At 52.3% G+C, this 15,876-nt stretch overlaps 1 protein-coding gene across 1 annotated transcript in view; it reads left to right on the top strand.

Moving 5' to 3' along the window:
* Nucleotides 1-15,876, top strand: part of PLXNA2 (plexin A2) — a 255,560-nt gene that overhangs the window by 209,440 nt on the left and 30,244 nt on the right. Inside the window, exons 18-22 of the mRNA XM_014598881.3 lie at nucleotides 2,979-3,218; nucleotides 3,644-3,787; nucleotides 5,987-6,221; nucleotides 10,003-10,145; nucleotides 11,902-12,170. Of these exons, the coding sequence (XP_014454367.2) occupies nucleotides 2,979-3,218; nucleotides 3,644-3,787; nucleotides 5,987-6,221; nucleotides 10,003-10,145; nucleotides 11,902-12,170 (1,031 nt within the window). The remainder of the gene's footprint in view (nucleotides 1-2,978; nucleotides 3,219-3,643; nucleotides 3,788-5,986; nucleotides 6,222-10,002; nucleotides 10,146-11,901; nucleotides 12,171-15,876) is intronic.

The raw sequence follows: 15,876 nt of genomic DNA, 5'->3' as shown, positions 1-15,876 counted from the left end.
CCCATTTTATCTGTTGGCGCTCTCGTGCATTCGGGTGTTTTATGAGCTCCAATGTTGTTGTTTTGCGAGGCACCCAGAACACCATAAAAAATCCAATTTATTATTATTATTTAGTGACTTTCAAGAGCCGTCGTGTAAGGAAACAGCTTCACTTTCATGCGGATGCAAAGTGACTTTGTAGACCCTAGCAGCACCAGGACCGCTCGGCTCGAAGCTAATCGAGCTCGCACGGCAGGCCTGTCTCGTACTGGAGGGATGGGCCCACATTGCTGAGATATCCATCAAATAAGGCATCTTCATTGTGAGCCTGGATTGTAGCTGTCTAATGCAGTCCAAGTGGGGCCAGCCGAGATGGCAATGGGCTAAGCTCTGGTGGAAACATTAGCAGAAAACATAACTCCTAGCTTTCTGCACCCATCTCCAACCAGCCAACATGTTGTTGCACTCTCCAGGCTCTTATCTACCTGGTCCTTACATCGCCGCATCCCCTTGGAGTCATTAATGAGCTTTACCCTCTCCAGAGCCCTGTGGGAGAGATGGGCACCTCCTCCCCAGGCTACCAAAATGGGGTGGAAGCCCAGAGAAAGCAGAGCGGTTTCTATGCAGGTTCACACAAGGAGCCCATGGCAGCCCTAAAAGCTGAGCACAAGCCTGGTCCAGGCCCAGCGCCTGCCACAGAAGGGGTATTTGCATAGCTCTCGCACCCAAGAGCTGAGCGGAAGTGAACCCCTGCTTGGCCAGGCACCAGATCCCATCCCCATGCGCTGCAATGAGATGCGTGCTTCTCGCATTCATTACCCAGCTGAACGAACCCGAGGGAGCTGTTTCCACCGCGTGCAAAAAACTGCCTCTGGAAACGGCAAATTGCTCGACTGCCATGCTTTCCTCTTCCCCTCTGGGCTTCAGCTCTGGGCTTTTTTTCACACCTCATTTTACGATTATTACAAAAATAATTCTTAATGCCCAAATGTGCGCAGAGTTAAATCTCCCCGGTGTGGAGAGAGGCCAAATTAAAGGTCTCCTGCTGTTCTATAGGCCGTGGTTCCTAATAAATCAGCAGGAAGTGCCTGCCCTGCCCGCCCAGCAAGCCCTTGCTCTAGGGCACGGGGGAGTTGTGGCGTGGGGCCCAGCAGCCTTCGGTTTACTCAGAATCCTTCGTTACCGGGGGAGCTCTCCTCTTTCCCGCTGGTATTAGAAAATTGTCTCTAATCACCAATTTGTAGGCAAGGCCAGGTATTAATTACAGGTCTGGCTCAAAGGCATGTTTGGCAGATGCAATGCAACAGGCAAGAAAAAAAGGACTCGGCAAGCTGGTTTGCTGCCTGGAGCTCTCTCCAGTGCGACTCCGGTCCTCGAGCTGGGTTTGGGCAGGGTGGGGGCATAGCTTCTCCCCATGTGGGACTGCAGTGATTCAAGTCTGAGCTGCTTATTCTGGCTACATACCAGCGTAGCGGACTCTGCAGGGAGAGGTCACGGCAGCAAGATACGGCTGCCCAAGTCAGAAGGTAGCCGGGTCGCCAGGATCAATCCTCCCACCACTTCTGAAGGTGGCACCAGCAGCTGTCATCATCCCAGAGGAGCAGAGCCCTGGCGTCATACCTGTCCTGGTGCATCACGCGTCCTGTAGCTCACCCGACTGCAACCCTGGTAGTTCAGTACTGATTTGGAGGGGAGAAAGCAGTATCCCTCCTACCCCGCTGGGGAATGCTTTCTGATCCAGCGCTGACCGGGCTGTGGAGGATGTGTTGTCGAATAGGATCACATCTTAACGTGCTGATCTCGTGTTTTGCACGGTACCTGAGTGCAGTCGCTGCTTCAGCATGCTCATTCCAAAGTCCCACAGGGATTTCATCCCATTAAGGGTTTGGGGGGGGGTTGTTTTTTATGGAGAACTTATTCCAAATAGAGAGAGAGAGAGAGAGAGAGTGTGTGTGTGTGTGTGTGTGTGTGTGTGTGTTCCTGGACTGAACTGCAGATAAAAATTAAAGCATCACTGGCTCCTTGGCCAATTTTTTTAGGGCAACTCCATTCTTCCACCCACCCACTGCACATTAACCCTGACTCATGACAGTGTTGGCTCCTTTGCCCTCAGTGCCCCTTTCACCCCTAATAGGTTGTTGCCTACAAAAACGCAGGCCTCCCTCAGTCGATTAGTCTTTAAGGGGCCATCCAGCCCTGCCTTCTGCCCTCAATATCTAACTCACTGCTTTGTAACAGGGCTTAGAGATACCTGGGTTATCAGAGGCTCAGTGTGAAGCCAAATTGTACTTGCCAAGTTAGAGGAAGAGAAATAAAGTGGATCGGTATGGCTGCAATCCTTTGCACAGCTGCTCACTGCCCATGGTTACTCATGCTTTTAAACATAATGGCTGAAGCCAGTTCAGATCAGCACGGTATCAAGCAAGGGGGCTGTTGAAAGGAGCTCCCTCTTGCAACTCCTGGCCTGTGAACTCAGGGGAGGGGTGGGGGGCCTGTGGGTCTCACTGGCCATGATTTGTTTTGCTAGTGCTTTTGCATTATTGCAAACTCACCTGCCCCAGTGACCGTGCTTTTACCTTCGTGTTCACAAGACCCTCTAACCACATGTCTGAGCCCTGCCCTGGAGACAACAGCTCACCTCCGCTACTATAGTGGGAGCTTTAATGCCAGGGATAGATGTCACCCTAAAAAGTAGGACCGTGCCTTGTTCAGACAGCCGCCAGTCGTGTCTGGCCTTGCTAGCCTGTTGGACCAGGCTAAGCTTGGGCCTTTAAATCTCTAGATGTAACAGGCACAGTTTCAGCTGTGATGTCTGCAAGGGTATTAAACCGGGATTAGTAACTGTCCCGCTGACCAGGTCTAAAGGAGTCGAATTCCACGGTTTTCAGCGAATTTGCCCGTTGGTGTCGTGTGTGCGAGGCTGGGCAACAACCAGCCATGGGAGAGATCTCTTACTCGCAGTGTTCATCTCCCCTCCCCTTCCCTTCTTGCATTTCCAGATCTGCAAGGTCATGAACACAACCATGCTGACCTGCCTGGCTCCCTCCCTCACCCCCGAGTACCGCCCTGGCTTGGATGCCGTCGAGCGGCCGGACGAGTTTGGCTTCATCTTTAACAACGTGCAGTCCCTGCTCATTTATAATGACACTAAGTTCATTTACTACCCAAACCCTACTTTTGAGCTGCTGAGCCCCACAGGGGTGCTGGACCAGAAGCCAGGGTCTCCCATCATCCTGAAGGTAAGGACACCTGAGACATCCATTTCAGCCCTTTGTGCAGCCCAGCTGGGCTCCCTGCGAGCCCTAGTCCTAGGAAGGAGTGGCATCTAAGACCCTTGACTGATTGATGTAATTAAGCACTATGTCCAGAAAGCTTTTAGGTGTAGATGAGAGCTGAAGTGCAACAGGCAGAGGAATTGTAAGGCTCTGATAGCCTTATGCCCTTCTCTCTCCCTCTTTAAGATCTAGGCAGCATGGTGTGATGTCCATGATACAGGAATATTACACCCACTGGCTAGAGGAAGGCAGTGGAAGATGGAAAGGGGCAACATATAGGCCTCTATTTCCAACTACATGCATGCTTCAACCAGGAATTAAAGGGTACATGAGTTCTGGCCAACGAATATGTGATGTCTTCATGCAGTTATCTTTCCCTTTGTCTCCAGGGCAAAAATCTGTGCCCACCAGCTCCCGGCGGAGCAAAGCTGAACTACACCGTCCTAATTGGAGACACCCCTTGCGCCGTCACCGTGTCTGAGACACAGCTGCTGTGCGAGCCTCCGAACCTCACAGGCCAGCACAAAGTTATGGTAGGTCAGAAACCAGCCTGCATCTGTCTGTCTGTCCGTCTACCCTCTCTTCCTTCCTGTTTCCTCCAAAGCAGCATATAAATGCTGGTTTTGCCACCGTTGCCAAGCTTCAGACAGGATTGTAGCCCTTCGCAGCTGTTTCATCGGAAGTGAAAAGCATAGCATGTCGTGGAAAGAAGGAAATTCCCGTCCTGTCCCTGGAGACCCCCTGCTGCTGCCAGGGCAGGTTTCTAGAGAAGCCGGGAAGATGGAGGATTTCTGCCTCAGCACCGGCTGCCCCATTTCTGACAGTGCTAATACACGGGAAAATGGACCGTCACCCGCAGCGCTCCCAGCTGCGAGGTCAGGAAGGGTTTCTGCCGCTGCATGCAACGCGGTGATATTGGCTTGGGGGCACTTCAAGGGATTTTTGCATTTTCCTGAAGCATCAGGAGTTGGCTGCTTCTGAATGGCGGGTTTGATTGGATAACAGTGTGATCCAGGATGGCAATTCTTGTGCTTTCATTCGCGTCACTTGTAGGCAATGTTATTCCTCTCCAGTGTAGTCAGAGACGAAGTGGGCAGCTGCTAAACTACCAGGGTAACACTCAAATGAGGCCCTTAATTGTGATTTATGTTTCTTCAAGTTCAGCAACCAAAATATATTTGAATTATCACCACAGGATTCGTACTAAGCAGCCCTAAAGACAGCTGTTTACATCTGAGGTCTTGCATGTTCAAGAAAACCCTATCCTATCATTAGCCTCCAGCCTGCTTATTCCTCAACTTGCATATATATCCTCTCCTCCTTTCCCTTCTCCTTCCTTTCCTTCTCTTTTCTGACCCTGCTTTCTTGGTTTTCCTTTACTTCCTTTTACCAAGAAATTGTCAGTGTGTGTCTAATGTCCATAGTTTACAAAAGGGAGTTGAAAGCCTGTGAAATGAAAGTCAAATGGAGCCATCAGATAATGAGAACAAAGTCTGAGATAGTGAAGGACTGACGTATTTATCATGACTTGAAGCCATCTCTGTGTTTCAAATAGGCTGTGCCCTTTCTTTCTTTCTTTCTTTCTTTTCTTTTTTGAAGACAGACGGTGTTCAGATGGTCTTGGCTGTGACGGAGACAAACTGTGTGCCATGTCTTCTCCAGACATCTGTACAGTGTGGACTGATTGCCTTAACTAGCAGATAAAAGGGATTTGGGGAGCAGAGAAAATGTGTCAGGCATCTGAGCTGGAAGTCAGTGCTGCTTTCTCAAAGGCCACTGCTTCCTCTTCCACCCTTTTTTCTCCTGGTGATGGAGCTGGGAGGGTGGAAATGTCTCTATCCCCCTCCACATCTTGGGCAGGGGACATGGAGCAGAGCCAGGCAGTCCCGGTCCAAACTGGGATTGTTGCAGGGCTGAGCAGACAGTGCAGAGGTGCGAGTAGATAGGACACCCCCGTCTAGGAAATCAGGGGCCGGGTGTCAGACCTAGTGAGAGTCCAAGAGTCCCAGAACTTCTCGACTACCCAAATCCATATGGGCTTTGCATGAGAGCAGTGGGGATGGTCTCAAAGCTGAGCAGCTTGCACCTGGGCTGCCCAACCCTGAGCCAGCTGCTACATGGGGCTTTCGCTGCCTGAGCCCTGCTTGTTTTCACAGACTCATAGAAAACAAGGGCTGGAAGGGACCTCAGGAGGTCGCATCTAGTCCAACCCCCTGCTCCAAGCAGGACCAGCCCCAGCTACATCATCCCAGCCACGGCTTTGTCTAGCTGGGTCTTATAAAACCTCTGTGGATGGAGACTCCAACTCCTCTCTGAGTAACCTGCTCCAGTGCTTTACCACCTTCCTAGTGAGAAGGTTTCTCCTAATACCCAACCTCAACTTTCCTTGCTGTAACTGGAGCCCGTTGCTCCTTGTCCTGTCATCCGCCCTCACTGAGAACAGTCCAGCTCCATCCTCTTTGCAGCCCCACTTCAGAGAGTTGAAGGCTGCTATCAAATCCACTCTCAGTCTTCTCTTCTGCAAACTAAATGAGCCCCGTTCCCTCAGCCTTTTCTTGCAAGTGATGTGCCCCAACTCCCAAACCATTTTTTTTTTGCCCTCTGCTGGACTTTGTCCAATTTTTAGACATCCTTTCTGTAATGGGGGGCCCAAAACTGCACACGGGACTCCAGATGTGGCCTCCCCAGTGCCACACGGAGGGAAATAATCACTTGGCATTTTGCTTGGCTAGGTGCACGTTGGTGGCATCGTCTTCTCTCCCGGCTCAGTGAGCGTGATCTCGGACAGCCTGCTGACCCTGCCGGCCATCGTCAGCATCGCGGCAGGAGGCAGCCTGCTCCTCATCATCGTCATCATCGTCCTCATCGCCTACAAGCGCAAGTCCCGGGAGAATGACCTCACCCTCAAGAGGCTCCAGATGCAGATGGACAACCTCGAATCACGTGTGGCCCTGGAGTGCAAGGAGGGTGAGTACCGCACTGCTGGGGGCTGGGGAAGCGGGGTGTGATTGCACTGTGTGTGGGGCACAACTCACCAGCATGGTTACAGGGAAGCTGAAGCTGCAGCCCCAATGCCTCATGTGGACCTCTGGTCCTGAGAGCATCACAGGGCACTGCCCGGTGTCAGACCTGCACCCATCGCCCAGGCAGTGACAGAGACTGGCTGCCCGGTGCCGTGTCCATACAGAGCAATGGCTCTTTGTGGCGGGGGTCTCCTACCATGGTTCTCAGGCACCCCCCTTGAAAGTGTACAGACCAAGCATCAGGCTCTCGGGCCCAGTTAGCTTCTTTCAAACTAAAGCCAGGTTTCTGAGGGTCTGCCCACGTGGCCTGGCCCCTGGGCTTCCCCAAGTAGGGTCACAGAGACAGGGAATAAAAACATCCTTTTGGAAAGCAGCCTCAGAAGGAATCGTGGGGCAATGCCCAGAGCCTCCCCAGATTACCGATCCCCCACACCAGCCTCGGGTGAGGACAGGGACACGTCCCTTCAGACGAGCACAGAAAGGATGAATGCAGGCCAGAGCTGCCTCCTGCGGGATTGCCAGACCGTCAGTGAATCACACCACTGGCAGATGAATACGGCAGGGCAGACCATGAGGAATCCTCGATGTCAAGTCCTAAAAATGTGGGGACACGCCGTGGCATTTTCTCCTGTTAAAACCTCATGCTTTCCTGCTGCTCCCTTCCTCTCCTTCGGGTCGGCTCTGGAGACTACGTCCACTTTTACGTCCCGTTTCCATTGATCTGCAGGAGCATTTGGAAAGGCCCCAGCACTCGCAGCAGCATGCAGGCACGTTGTGGCATATGCTGGCCAGCTTGGCACAGCGGGATTTCAGTGGGAAGTTCCTATCGGTGCAGCTACTCCAGTGCACGAGAGCCCCTCTGCAATGTCAACTCAGGCATATTTGTTGGAGCCGCTCGTGAACCGCAGGCAAAACCTCTAAGTGAGCCGCAGAGCCTCACCTCCGCTCGGCCTCTCCCAGGGCTGGGGAAGCTGAACCGAGGGGACCACGGGTGGAAATGCTTTGCTCGACCCCCTTAGAGCAGACAAAGCTCCAGCCAAATACGCAGGCACAGTCCTACCCACGCATATTTGTGCCTCCCCTCTTCATACCACACACACACACAGTTATTCTCACCCTCACAGACCTGTGCACACCAAGACAGATGCCACACACTGGGTGCATATATGCATGCACACTCACTGCACAGTAACTTAAATTACTGCTCAGTAACCAAAAATTACTGCGCAGGACAGGCGCACATCTACACATACACACCTGTACTGCACAGAAAGTATGGCGACTTATGCCGATTTGGGTGCAAATTTGATACCTGCATGATGCAGGTATCAAAATTACACCAAATTAGTTACTGTGCAATAACACACATGTAGACGCTTTAGTGTGCAGTAACACTGTGTGTGGACTGACTTGGAACTAACTTTTGTCCCAAGTCAGACCACACACAGCGTTAATGTGCTTTAACACCTGCATGTGTAGTCACCGGCCTATTTGTGCTTACTGTGCAGTAACTTACTGCGCACTAAATTTAATGCAATGTAAATGCACATGTAGATGTGCCCACAGAGACCTACCCACTAAAGACTCTCATCAGGCTTCACTGAGTTGATGCCATCTCTAGCATCTAGTCTCAGGTCTAGGCTTCCTGATCGCCAGCCCCTGTTTATACCACGTGGCTTTGAACTGGCTCAAACCAAAGCCTGTTTCCAACCCCAGAGAGGAGCGGATCCTCTGTGCTTTCAAGGCTGGTACGCCTGTCACCCGCCATGGGAGGAGAGCCACTAACAAGTGTATCGGAGGCAGACGCAGCCTCGGCCTGCCTAATGGGCAGAGAATGGGATTAGCACTTGATCCTGCTTAAGTGACATGTCTAGATTTCGTCGTGAGCCTGCTCCAGCCCCAGGCTGCCTGGGTCAATACTCACAGTCCTCTAGCAGCCTTCCCTGAGGGGTTTTCAAAAACCAAAAATAAAAAGTATATGGGGATTCAGCCCCTGGGGAAATGGCATGAGCTCCCTGAGGAGGGAGAGGGGACCAGGAGTGGAGTCATCTCAAGCCCTCCCCAGTTCCCCAGAGAGGAGGGAAAAGACCCCCGTGGAGCTTTGCAGAAGCCTGTCCTCAATGCAGTGTCACTGGCAGGAGGATCGAGCTCAGGCTCAGCCCAGGGCAGAGCAGCGGATAGACTCAGGTCCCAAAGGGATGCGCCCTGGCTCCCATTCGGAGAAAGGGCATGGGTGACGGCACGAAGGCAGAAGGTGGGCATGTGTGGAGATGTCAGGCATGCTATGCATTTGCAGGTGGAAGGGAGGGATAGGGGTCTCTGCCTGCGGGATGGCTATAGATGAACGCACACCCGTGCAGGGACCTGTTTGGAACATGCAGAGAGCAGCACGCCTGCATGAAGTCCATGCACGGTCAGACACGCAGATGCAAGCCGCTTTGCACGGATGCATGAGCACCGAGGATGGTGACTGCATGAAAGGCTGCACGCAGGTAGGAGTGGGTTGCACGTGTAGGTGCAATGCCTGGTGTCTCCTGTGCGGCACGTGGCAGCACAGAGATGGAGGAGCTCAACTGAACATCTCCAAATAACAATCTGTGTTCGGGATCAAAATGCTTTTCCTCTGGCTTCATAACCACAGATCAAAACAAACCTTCCCAGCAAGTCTGTCGGAACAGCAGCATTGACAAAGAAGAGATCTCGGCACAGAAATCTGATATGTGTTTGAACTAGTAAGAATCATGCCTTACACACATCAGTGGGCAGCAGTCTTGTCCCTGGCAGTGAGACGAGCTGGGCTTGGCTCCCGGCAAGGGTTCAAAGCCGGATCCCACACACTGGTGCCTGTAGCTGGGACTGAGACAAAAAGCATTCGAAGGATGGTTGCTGTTCTCATGCCTTCCTTCAGACTTGTTTGATCTTCTGAAGGAAGCTCAGAGGATGAAGCGTGTAGTAGCACATTTCAAAGGATGATAACGCCTATTGATGTCTCAGATGTTTTGCATAGGACAGGTCCAGCTGGTCCAAATATGATATCTTTGAATGCAGAAGACAGGCGGTGAGGAGCGTGCAACATGGACAGCCAGCTCCAGAGCAGAGAGGGGCTCACTTGAGACAAAGGGATGATAGATGAGACCCTCCCTCCATCACGTTTAATAGTGCATCTGGCATATTATGCTTCAGGAAAGAGGAGCCCCTCATTCACCCCACACACACATATGTATAATGTCTCTGTGCTGTGCCATAAACACTAGGATAAATCCTTTCCCAGCCTGCAGCAGACGGTTGATGCCCCGAAGCTTGAGATTAAGTTACTGGCATTACCTGTGGAGAGGGAAAGAGAGTGAATATGGCAGGGACAGCAGTTTAAAAATAGGATCGTTGTTTCTGTGTGGAGCCTTTACAGGTATTTTAGGAGCTGATACACAAGGTGTGAACCGCATACCAATTAACAGGCCTCTTTTGTTCTCAGCATCTGTGCGTTGTGCTGTGCTTGCGTTCGCTTGCTCTCGGGTGCATTGGAGTGGGCGCTTCAAAGCGAGGGTACACCCGACCCACATGTCGGGGTCCACGGTAAACCAGTGTCCCTAGCTGACCCATGGCTGTCCCCTCTAGGGAGGCAAGCTCCTGGCTGTTCCCAAAGGCCCACCTTCAGGTCCCTGTTCTCACCTGTGACTGCATTGCCGTCTCACAGCCTAATCCTCCCCTTCCTCTTTCTCTCTCAGCTTTTGCAGAACTGCAGACAGACATCAACGAGCTAACCAGTGACCTCGACCGCTCAGGGATCCCGTACCTCGATTATCGGACATACGCTATGAGGGTCCTTTTCCCCGGCATCGAGGACCACCCCGTCTTGCGGGAGCTGGAGGTAACGAAACACCTGTGCCCCCGAGCTCTTTCCCCCAGCATTGCTCTTTGTCCTTAGATTGCTTGGCATGGTCTTCTGGTTCCCTCTGGGAGCCTAAATTGAAACTCGCACCTTCCTGCTTCCCACCTTGAATCTTATTAGATGTGCTGAGATAAGCACAGAGGGCATGGAGTTTGTTCTGACAAATGGCCCCAAAGTGTCTCTCTGAACCAAGCTGCCCGTGTCCCCGCAGCCTCTTCTGTGCCTGACCCAGGTGTATTTTATTTTGGACTTTTTTTTTACTAAAGTGCCAAGATTGAGCTTGCAAAACCAGCAGCAAAGTGGCTGCTTTAGCCCTCTAGGTCTTTATATGCCATTCCCTTTAGTCCTTCTATGGTGGAGAGAAAACCATGTGCTGTATTTCTGGCATTTCGCTAGAGCTTCCCAAGGGGTGAGTGTTTCACCCTGGAACAGCCCAGCACTGGGTTTGCTCTAGGTGAGCCTTTTCCTTTATTCCACTGTGTTTTAAACAATTCATCTCTGTGTTAATGTCCCTGTATCAGCCATCGCTGCCTTGTGCTGTGGTCCCATCAGCCTCCTTCCAGCCGAGCTGGCTTGGGCTGGTCCATGCTTGGATGGGAAATTGCTGCCCGGTGCCGCAGGAAGCGTATCACCGATTTCATGGGATTACCAGTCCCCCAGCAGGGTAGAAGTCCTGGGAGGAGCTGGGCTGGCTTCTCCACTATGGCATATTGGCATAGCTCCAGGGAAGCCAATGGATCTATGCTGGGTTACACCAGCTGAGGGTCTGATAGCATCTCTAGGCTGAGATGTGAGAGGCCGTGCTCGCTTCAGGTCATTACCATCCTGTTATGCTTCATATGAGCAAGCACGAACCCAGGGTCTCATGTAGTTAAGTATATTCTCTCTGTGTAAATCCCTCCTGCAGCTCCAGGCAGCCCCGCTGCTTACCAAACAGTGCCTGTGCCTCACGGCACAATAGCAGCGCTTCACCCCAGAAGTGGCTGCAACTTGCCAGCCGATGAAGGCAACCCTTCGGGGGCACGGAGGGCGTGATAGCAATGTAAGAGGTGACGGTCCCATTAACCGAGGTTCTGATTAAAATCAACAAATTCAATTAAAGCCTCTTTCCGCAGCCAGGGAACGCTGCACAGCTGGCCGCAGCTCAGCTGGGGCTGCCTCCGAACCGTCTCCCTCTCCGTTTCCCATTCCCGGAGCCCTGAACTTTCCAGTCCCGCACATTATGTTCATTATTTATATTGCCAAATAAGCTGATGCTGTAACAAATATGAATGCCTTTTATTTGTTTTACTCATGAAAAACAGAAGCGCAGGAGTGATAAATGTGTTGCCAATTACACAGTTGCTTAATTATGTAACGTTAGTAAAAAAAATAAAAATAAACCAATACATAAGTCTCCAAGATGGTTAGTGAAGAATCGCTTGATGCAGTTCATCATTTTGACTCATAATAAATTACTTAAAACTGGGGCTGGCTGAAAGCCTCAATTAATTTTTTACAGTGGCCCCATAATAAAGCAATAGCCTAAATTAGTCATTAATTTACTTATGGGAGTGTCACTTTTTATGCAGAAGAAGCAAAAAATATGTGTCATTTCTGGGCCTCACGGCTGGAAGCAGAGGCAGCATTGCATGCAGGGAGCCCAATTCAGAGCAGCAGCAAAGACCTAGAGGGTCAGGGCACAGGGCGCTCTGACTTCCAGCGCGTCACCAAGGGTGTTGTCCCCTCCTCGCAGGTGCAAGGCAATGGGCAGCAGAGCGTGGAGAAGGCCCTGAAGCTCTTTGCCCAGCTGATCAACAACAAGGTGTTCCTGCTCACCTTCATCCGCACCCTGGAGCTGCAGCGCAGCTTCTCCATGCGCGACCGGGGCAACGTGGCCTCCCTCATCATGACCGGCCTGCAGGGCAAGCTGGAGTATGCCACTGACGTGCTGAAGCAGCTGCTCTCGGACCTGATTGAGAAGAACCTGGAAAACAAAAACCACCCCAAGCTGCTTCTGCGCAGGTAAGAGGAGAGGTGCTCGCTGGTCCAGTCGACTCATCTCCACCGGTCTGGGGACACACCTGGGCTGGGAGCAGCCAACATGCACGCACCTGCCGAGCCCTAAGCAAGAGCTGCACGTGGCAGGACGTGGGAGCGGAGAGAGAGGAATCCCCCACCCAGTCGGCCCTCCATGGGCCAAACTCACCAGGCAAGATTCCCGGCCATTGTGCTTTCAGTAATTGTTTTTTGTGCCTGTTTTAGCTTCTTGAGTACGAAGGGGATCAACCTGAACTACAATGGGGGCAGGGGGGCTTGGACAACCCAGGTGACAATGGCAGAGGGCATGGCGGAGGTGCTGACAGCTCAAACATATGGCTCGGTACTTGTGGGGACTAGCCCCTGTCTTCAGGGTCATGCGTAGGTGTTACTCCATATTTCCAGAGGTCGGGGTGCAGGGGGATTAGTCCTGGCAGGCTTCATGGGCAGCTCCCCTCCCTTCCCTGGCCACCTTGAAGACAGTGGAGTTGTCATTCATTCATTTTCCTCTTTGTCGTGTGGAGGCCGCGTGCACTCTCTTTGCAGGTTGCCAGCTCCATCAGCTTCCCTGCTGCATGGTGACCTGGGAGGTGAGGCAGGCGTCCACGTGTCAGACCTCCGGTCTTCCTACTTCACTGCCCCCAGTTGGGCAGGCAAGGCTAGCGGGTGCTAAACAGGAGAATGGGGGCAGGGACGTGCAAGAAGGAAAGGAATTTCAAAATGGGGACAATCCAAGGAGCAATGGCCTGAAGTTGTAGCAAGGGAGGTTGAGGTTGGATATTAGGAAAAACTTCCTCACTCAGATGGTAGTAAAACATTGGAATAGGCTCCCCACAGAGGTGGTGGAGTCCCCATCCTTGGAGGTGTTTAAGACCCGGATAGACATTGGCTCGGATGAGATAGCTGGGACTGGTCCTGCTTGAAGCAGGGATTGGACTAGATGTGACCTCCTGAGGTCCCTTCCAACCTCATTTTCTGTGATTCTGAGTCTCAGATCCCACAACCCAGTTGCATTTAAATGTGGATGGTGCACAAGTCATTCAGATGCAGCGTGTGTGTAACTCCGCCGTCGGTCACAACCCTGCTCCTCTTCACGGTTCGGCGTCACAGCAGGCCGGGGAAAGCACAACCACTGGGAGGTCCCTGCCCCGGCACTCGCCTGTTGGCTGAGTTGCTCACGTGGAGTAGAAACCTTTTGATCCAGATGGGGTGGGGAGGTGGGAACACACTCCAATACACCCCAGCAGAAGGGTATGATCTGACTGAGACCAGGTGCTCACTAGGGGATGGCCCTTCAAACTGGAGAAGCGATGTGAGCTAACGAACTCTGGAAGGCAAATGCTGTGTCCAAGTCGTCCCGGCTGTGTGTGGATGCCAGTACCGACGGCCTCGTGGTGTCTGTCTGACTTGTGGAACTTTTTATTCCAGCTTCCACAGTGATTTTGCACATTGTACCACAGCACCCTAATGATGGCTCTGAAAGGCACCCCCGGCACAAGAGGCTGAGTTGCTGTTAGAAACATACTTTGGAGGTTGTGCCTTCTAGACATCTCGTTGCATGGTTGCATTTAATTAACATTTCAGAAGCAAGGTGTAGGGAAGAGCTGTGGTAGGGACTATAACAGGCAAGGTCTCTTCTGATTGCAGTAGTTACTGTTTCATGGCAGGGGTTTTCCAAGGAGCTTGTGCCAATCCTCATGAAAAACAAACTTTGGAGTGTATGATTTCTTTTCATTTTAAAGGTAGAAAGGGATTCAGTGGGTAACAGGTCCCAGAACTGTAAGCGCCTTTCTCTCCTGAGCCTATACATCATCTCCCTGGACTGCGAGGGATCTGTCTGTAAATGCCCAGCCTGGTTTTGCATCCTGTGTATCAGCGCGCAGATATGGTAGTGCCGAGCCAGACATTAAAAACCTCCATGGACAAATATAATTCGCAGATCCAAAGGGGTAGCAATGCAGGGTTGACCCCATCTCTGCTCACAGCAGCTCTGGACCACCTCAAAGGCTTGCCTCTCTGTGGCCATCTATCATGAGAAGGACGTCCATGAGAACCACCATTTGCGTGGTCAGACGATAGGTCCATTTAGCCCAATATCCTGTGTCTGAGTGGCAGGGAGAGGATGCTGAGGGGGAGGAGGAGGATGAACACCACGTGTCCACCACTGTCCACCCCTCGCCCTTCTCTCCCTGCTGCTTCCAGCATTTGGCCTGTGCTCTATTTAGGCAGGTTCTTCTACAGCCTTCCTCGCTGCCGTGTCCGAGTGCCTCGCAGATATTAATGGATTGTGTCGCTTCAACCCCTCGGCCTAGTAAAGAGCCATCATTCCTTGTTTACAGCTGGGAAACTGAGTCACCGTTTGGCTGAAACAGTCAGCTGAGATCACGCGGGGAATCTGCCGTAGAGACCAAACCTGGGTTTGTTTCCCCCCACCAAATCGGCACCCGTGGTTGAGACGGGGGGCCGTCTTGCGTTCTCCCCCCGACGGTCCCTGGGGCCCCCGTGGTTCTGCAGGGCCCTGGGCTGCGCCCCAGTGCCTTGCTGCGATGGAGGGCACTGCCCCGCTGCCAGCCAGCCCGTGCTCCAAGCCATCGCCGGGTGCAGCCAGAAGCCACGGGGAAAATTTCATGGCTCAAGGAAGTTTGCAGGGATTCCTCCAGTCATAATGAATGTAGTTGACAGGAAATTGCTCTAAATCTGGCCGTGTTTGCGGAGGCAATAACTCATCTCAGAAATGGAAGCCGTGTTAATTTCCCCCGTGGTTTGACGACTCGCTGTGAAGGCGTCTTCTGCCTGAGCCATCAATAATGACTTTTCACTATGCTCTAAAAATACAGGGCTCGTGATCTCAGCGCTCTCCCGGCCTGGCTCCCCCCTCGCTCCTCTGCACCCCTGCCACTGCAGGAGTCGGGTCCTAGCACGGCGCGCCACATCAGAGCCAGCCTAGCGCGGTCGCGGGCTGATTCCCAGAGAAGAAGCCAGGCCGAGAGAGGGGCCAAACCCACAAGGAGCATGTGTGGCCAGCCATAGATCTCATTCAGCCCCTTCCCTGCTTGCAGCCACATGATGTGGTTATTCCTTTGTTTCTCAGCAGATGACGCTGGACCCAGCCCTGACATGGAAAGGGTTCAAATTTGGGGTCTGGGCACCATCAGGGAGAGGAGCTGAGCCAGAAAGGAATGATCTTCTCCCTTAGATAATGCATCCAGCCCTTCATGTAGCTCTTTGGCTGCAAGAGGCTGAGAGCTGAATGTCCTCTGTGTGCCCGGGCTAAATCCTGACATGCTTATTAGTCCAATGGGGCACCACCCTGAGCCCCATTTGAATAAGGGATGGTTCAATATCCTATTGCCAATCCTTTGAGTCAGTGCAGCCTGGCCCTGACCTGCCCAGAGCTGGGCCTCTACTGTCCTCTGTGCAACCAGATTTTTAAGTGAAATATGTGAATATACATGATGACAGGAGACCCAATGCCTCTGTGTGCTTTAGCTGCCATGCACCTTGGGTGCTAGAAAAAGCCCACGGGGAGAGCAGGGAGCCCCTTGTCTTCCATGTTTCTGAATTGGGCTGCTTGGCCCCCACTGGCTCCAGCCATCTGGTCATGTAAAGGGGCAGATACCATGTCTCCTCTCTTTGCACTGCCATGCGAACATGCGGTTAGTGTTTTCCTACTAAAGAGCAGGCTCATGAG

This window comes from Alligator mississippiensis, chromosome 14, assembly GCF_030867095.1.
Source record: "Alligator mississippiensis isolate rAllMis1 chromosome 14, rAllMis1, whole genome shotgun sequence".
In the NCBI taxonomy this organism is placed as follows: Eukaryota; Metazoa; Chordata; order Crocodylia; family Alligatoridae; genus Alligator; species Alligator mississippiensis.
Note: the sequence above shows the minus strand (reverse complement) of the source record. Positions and strands in the feature narration are given on the sequence as shown.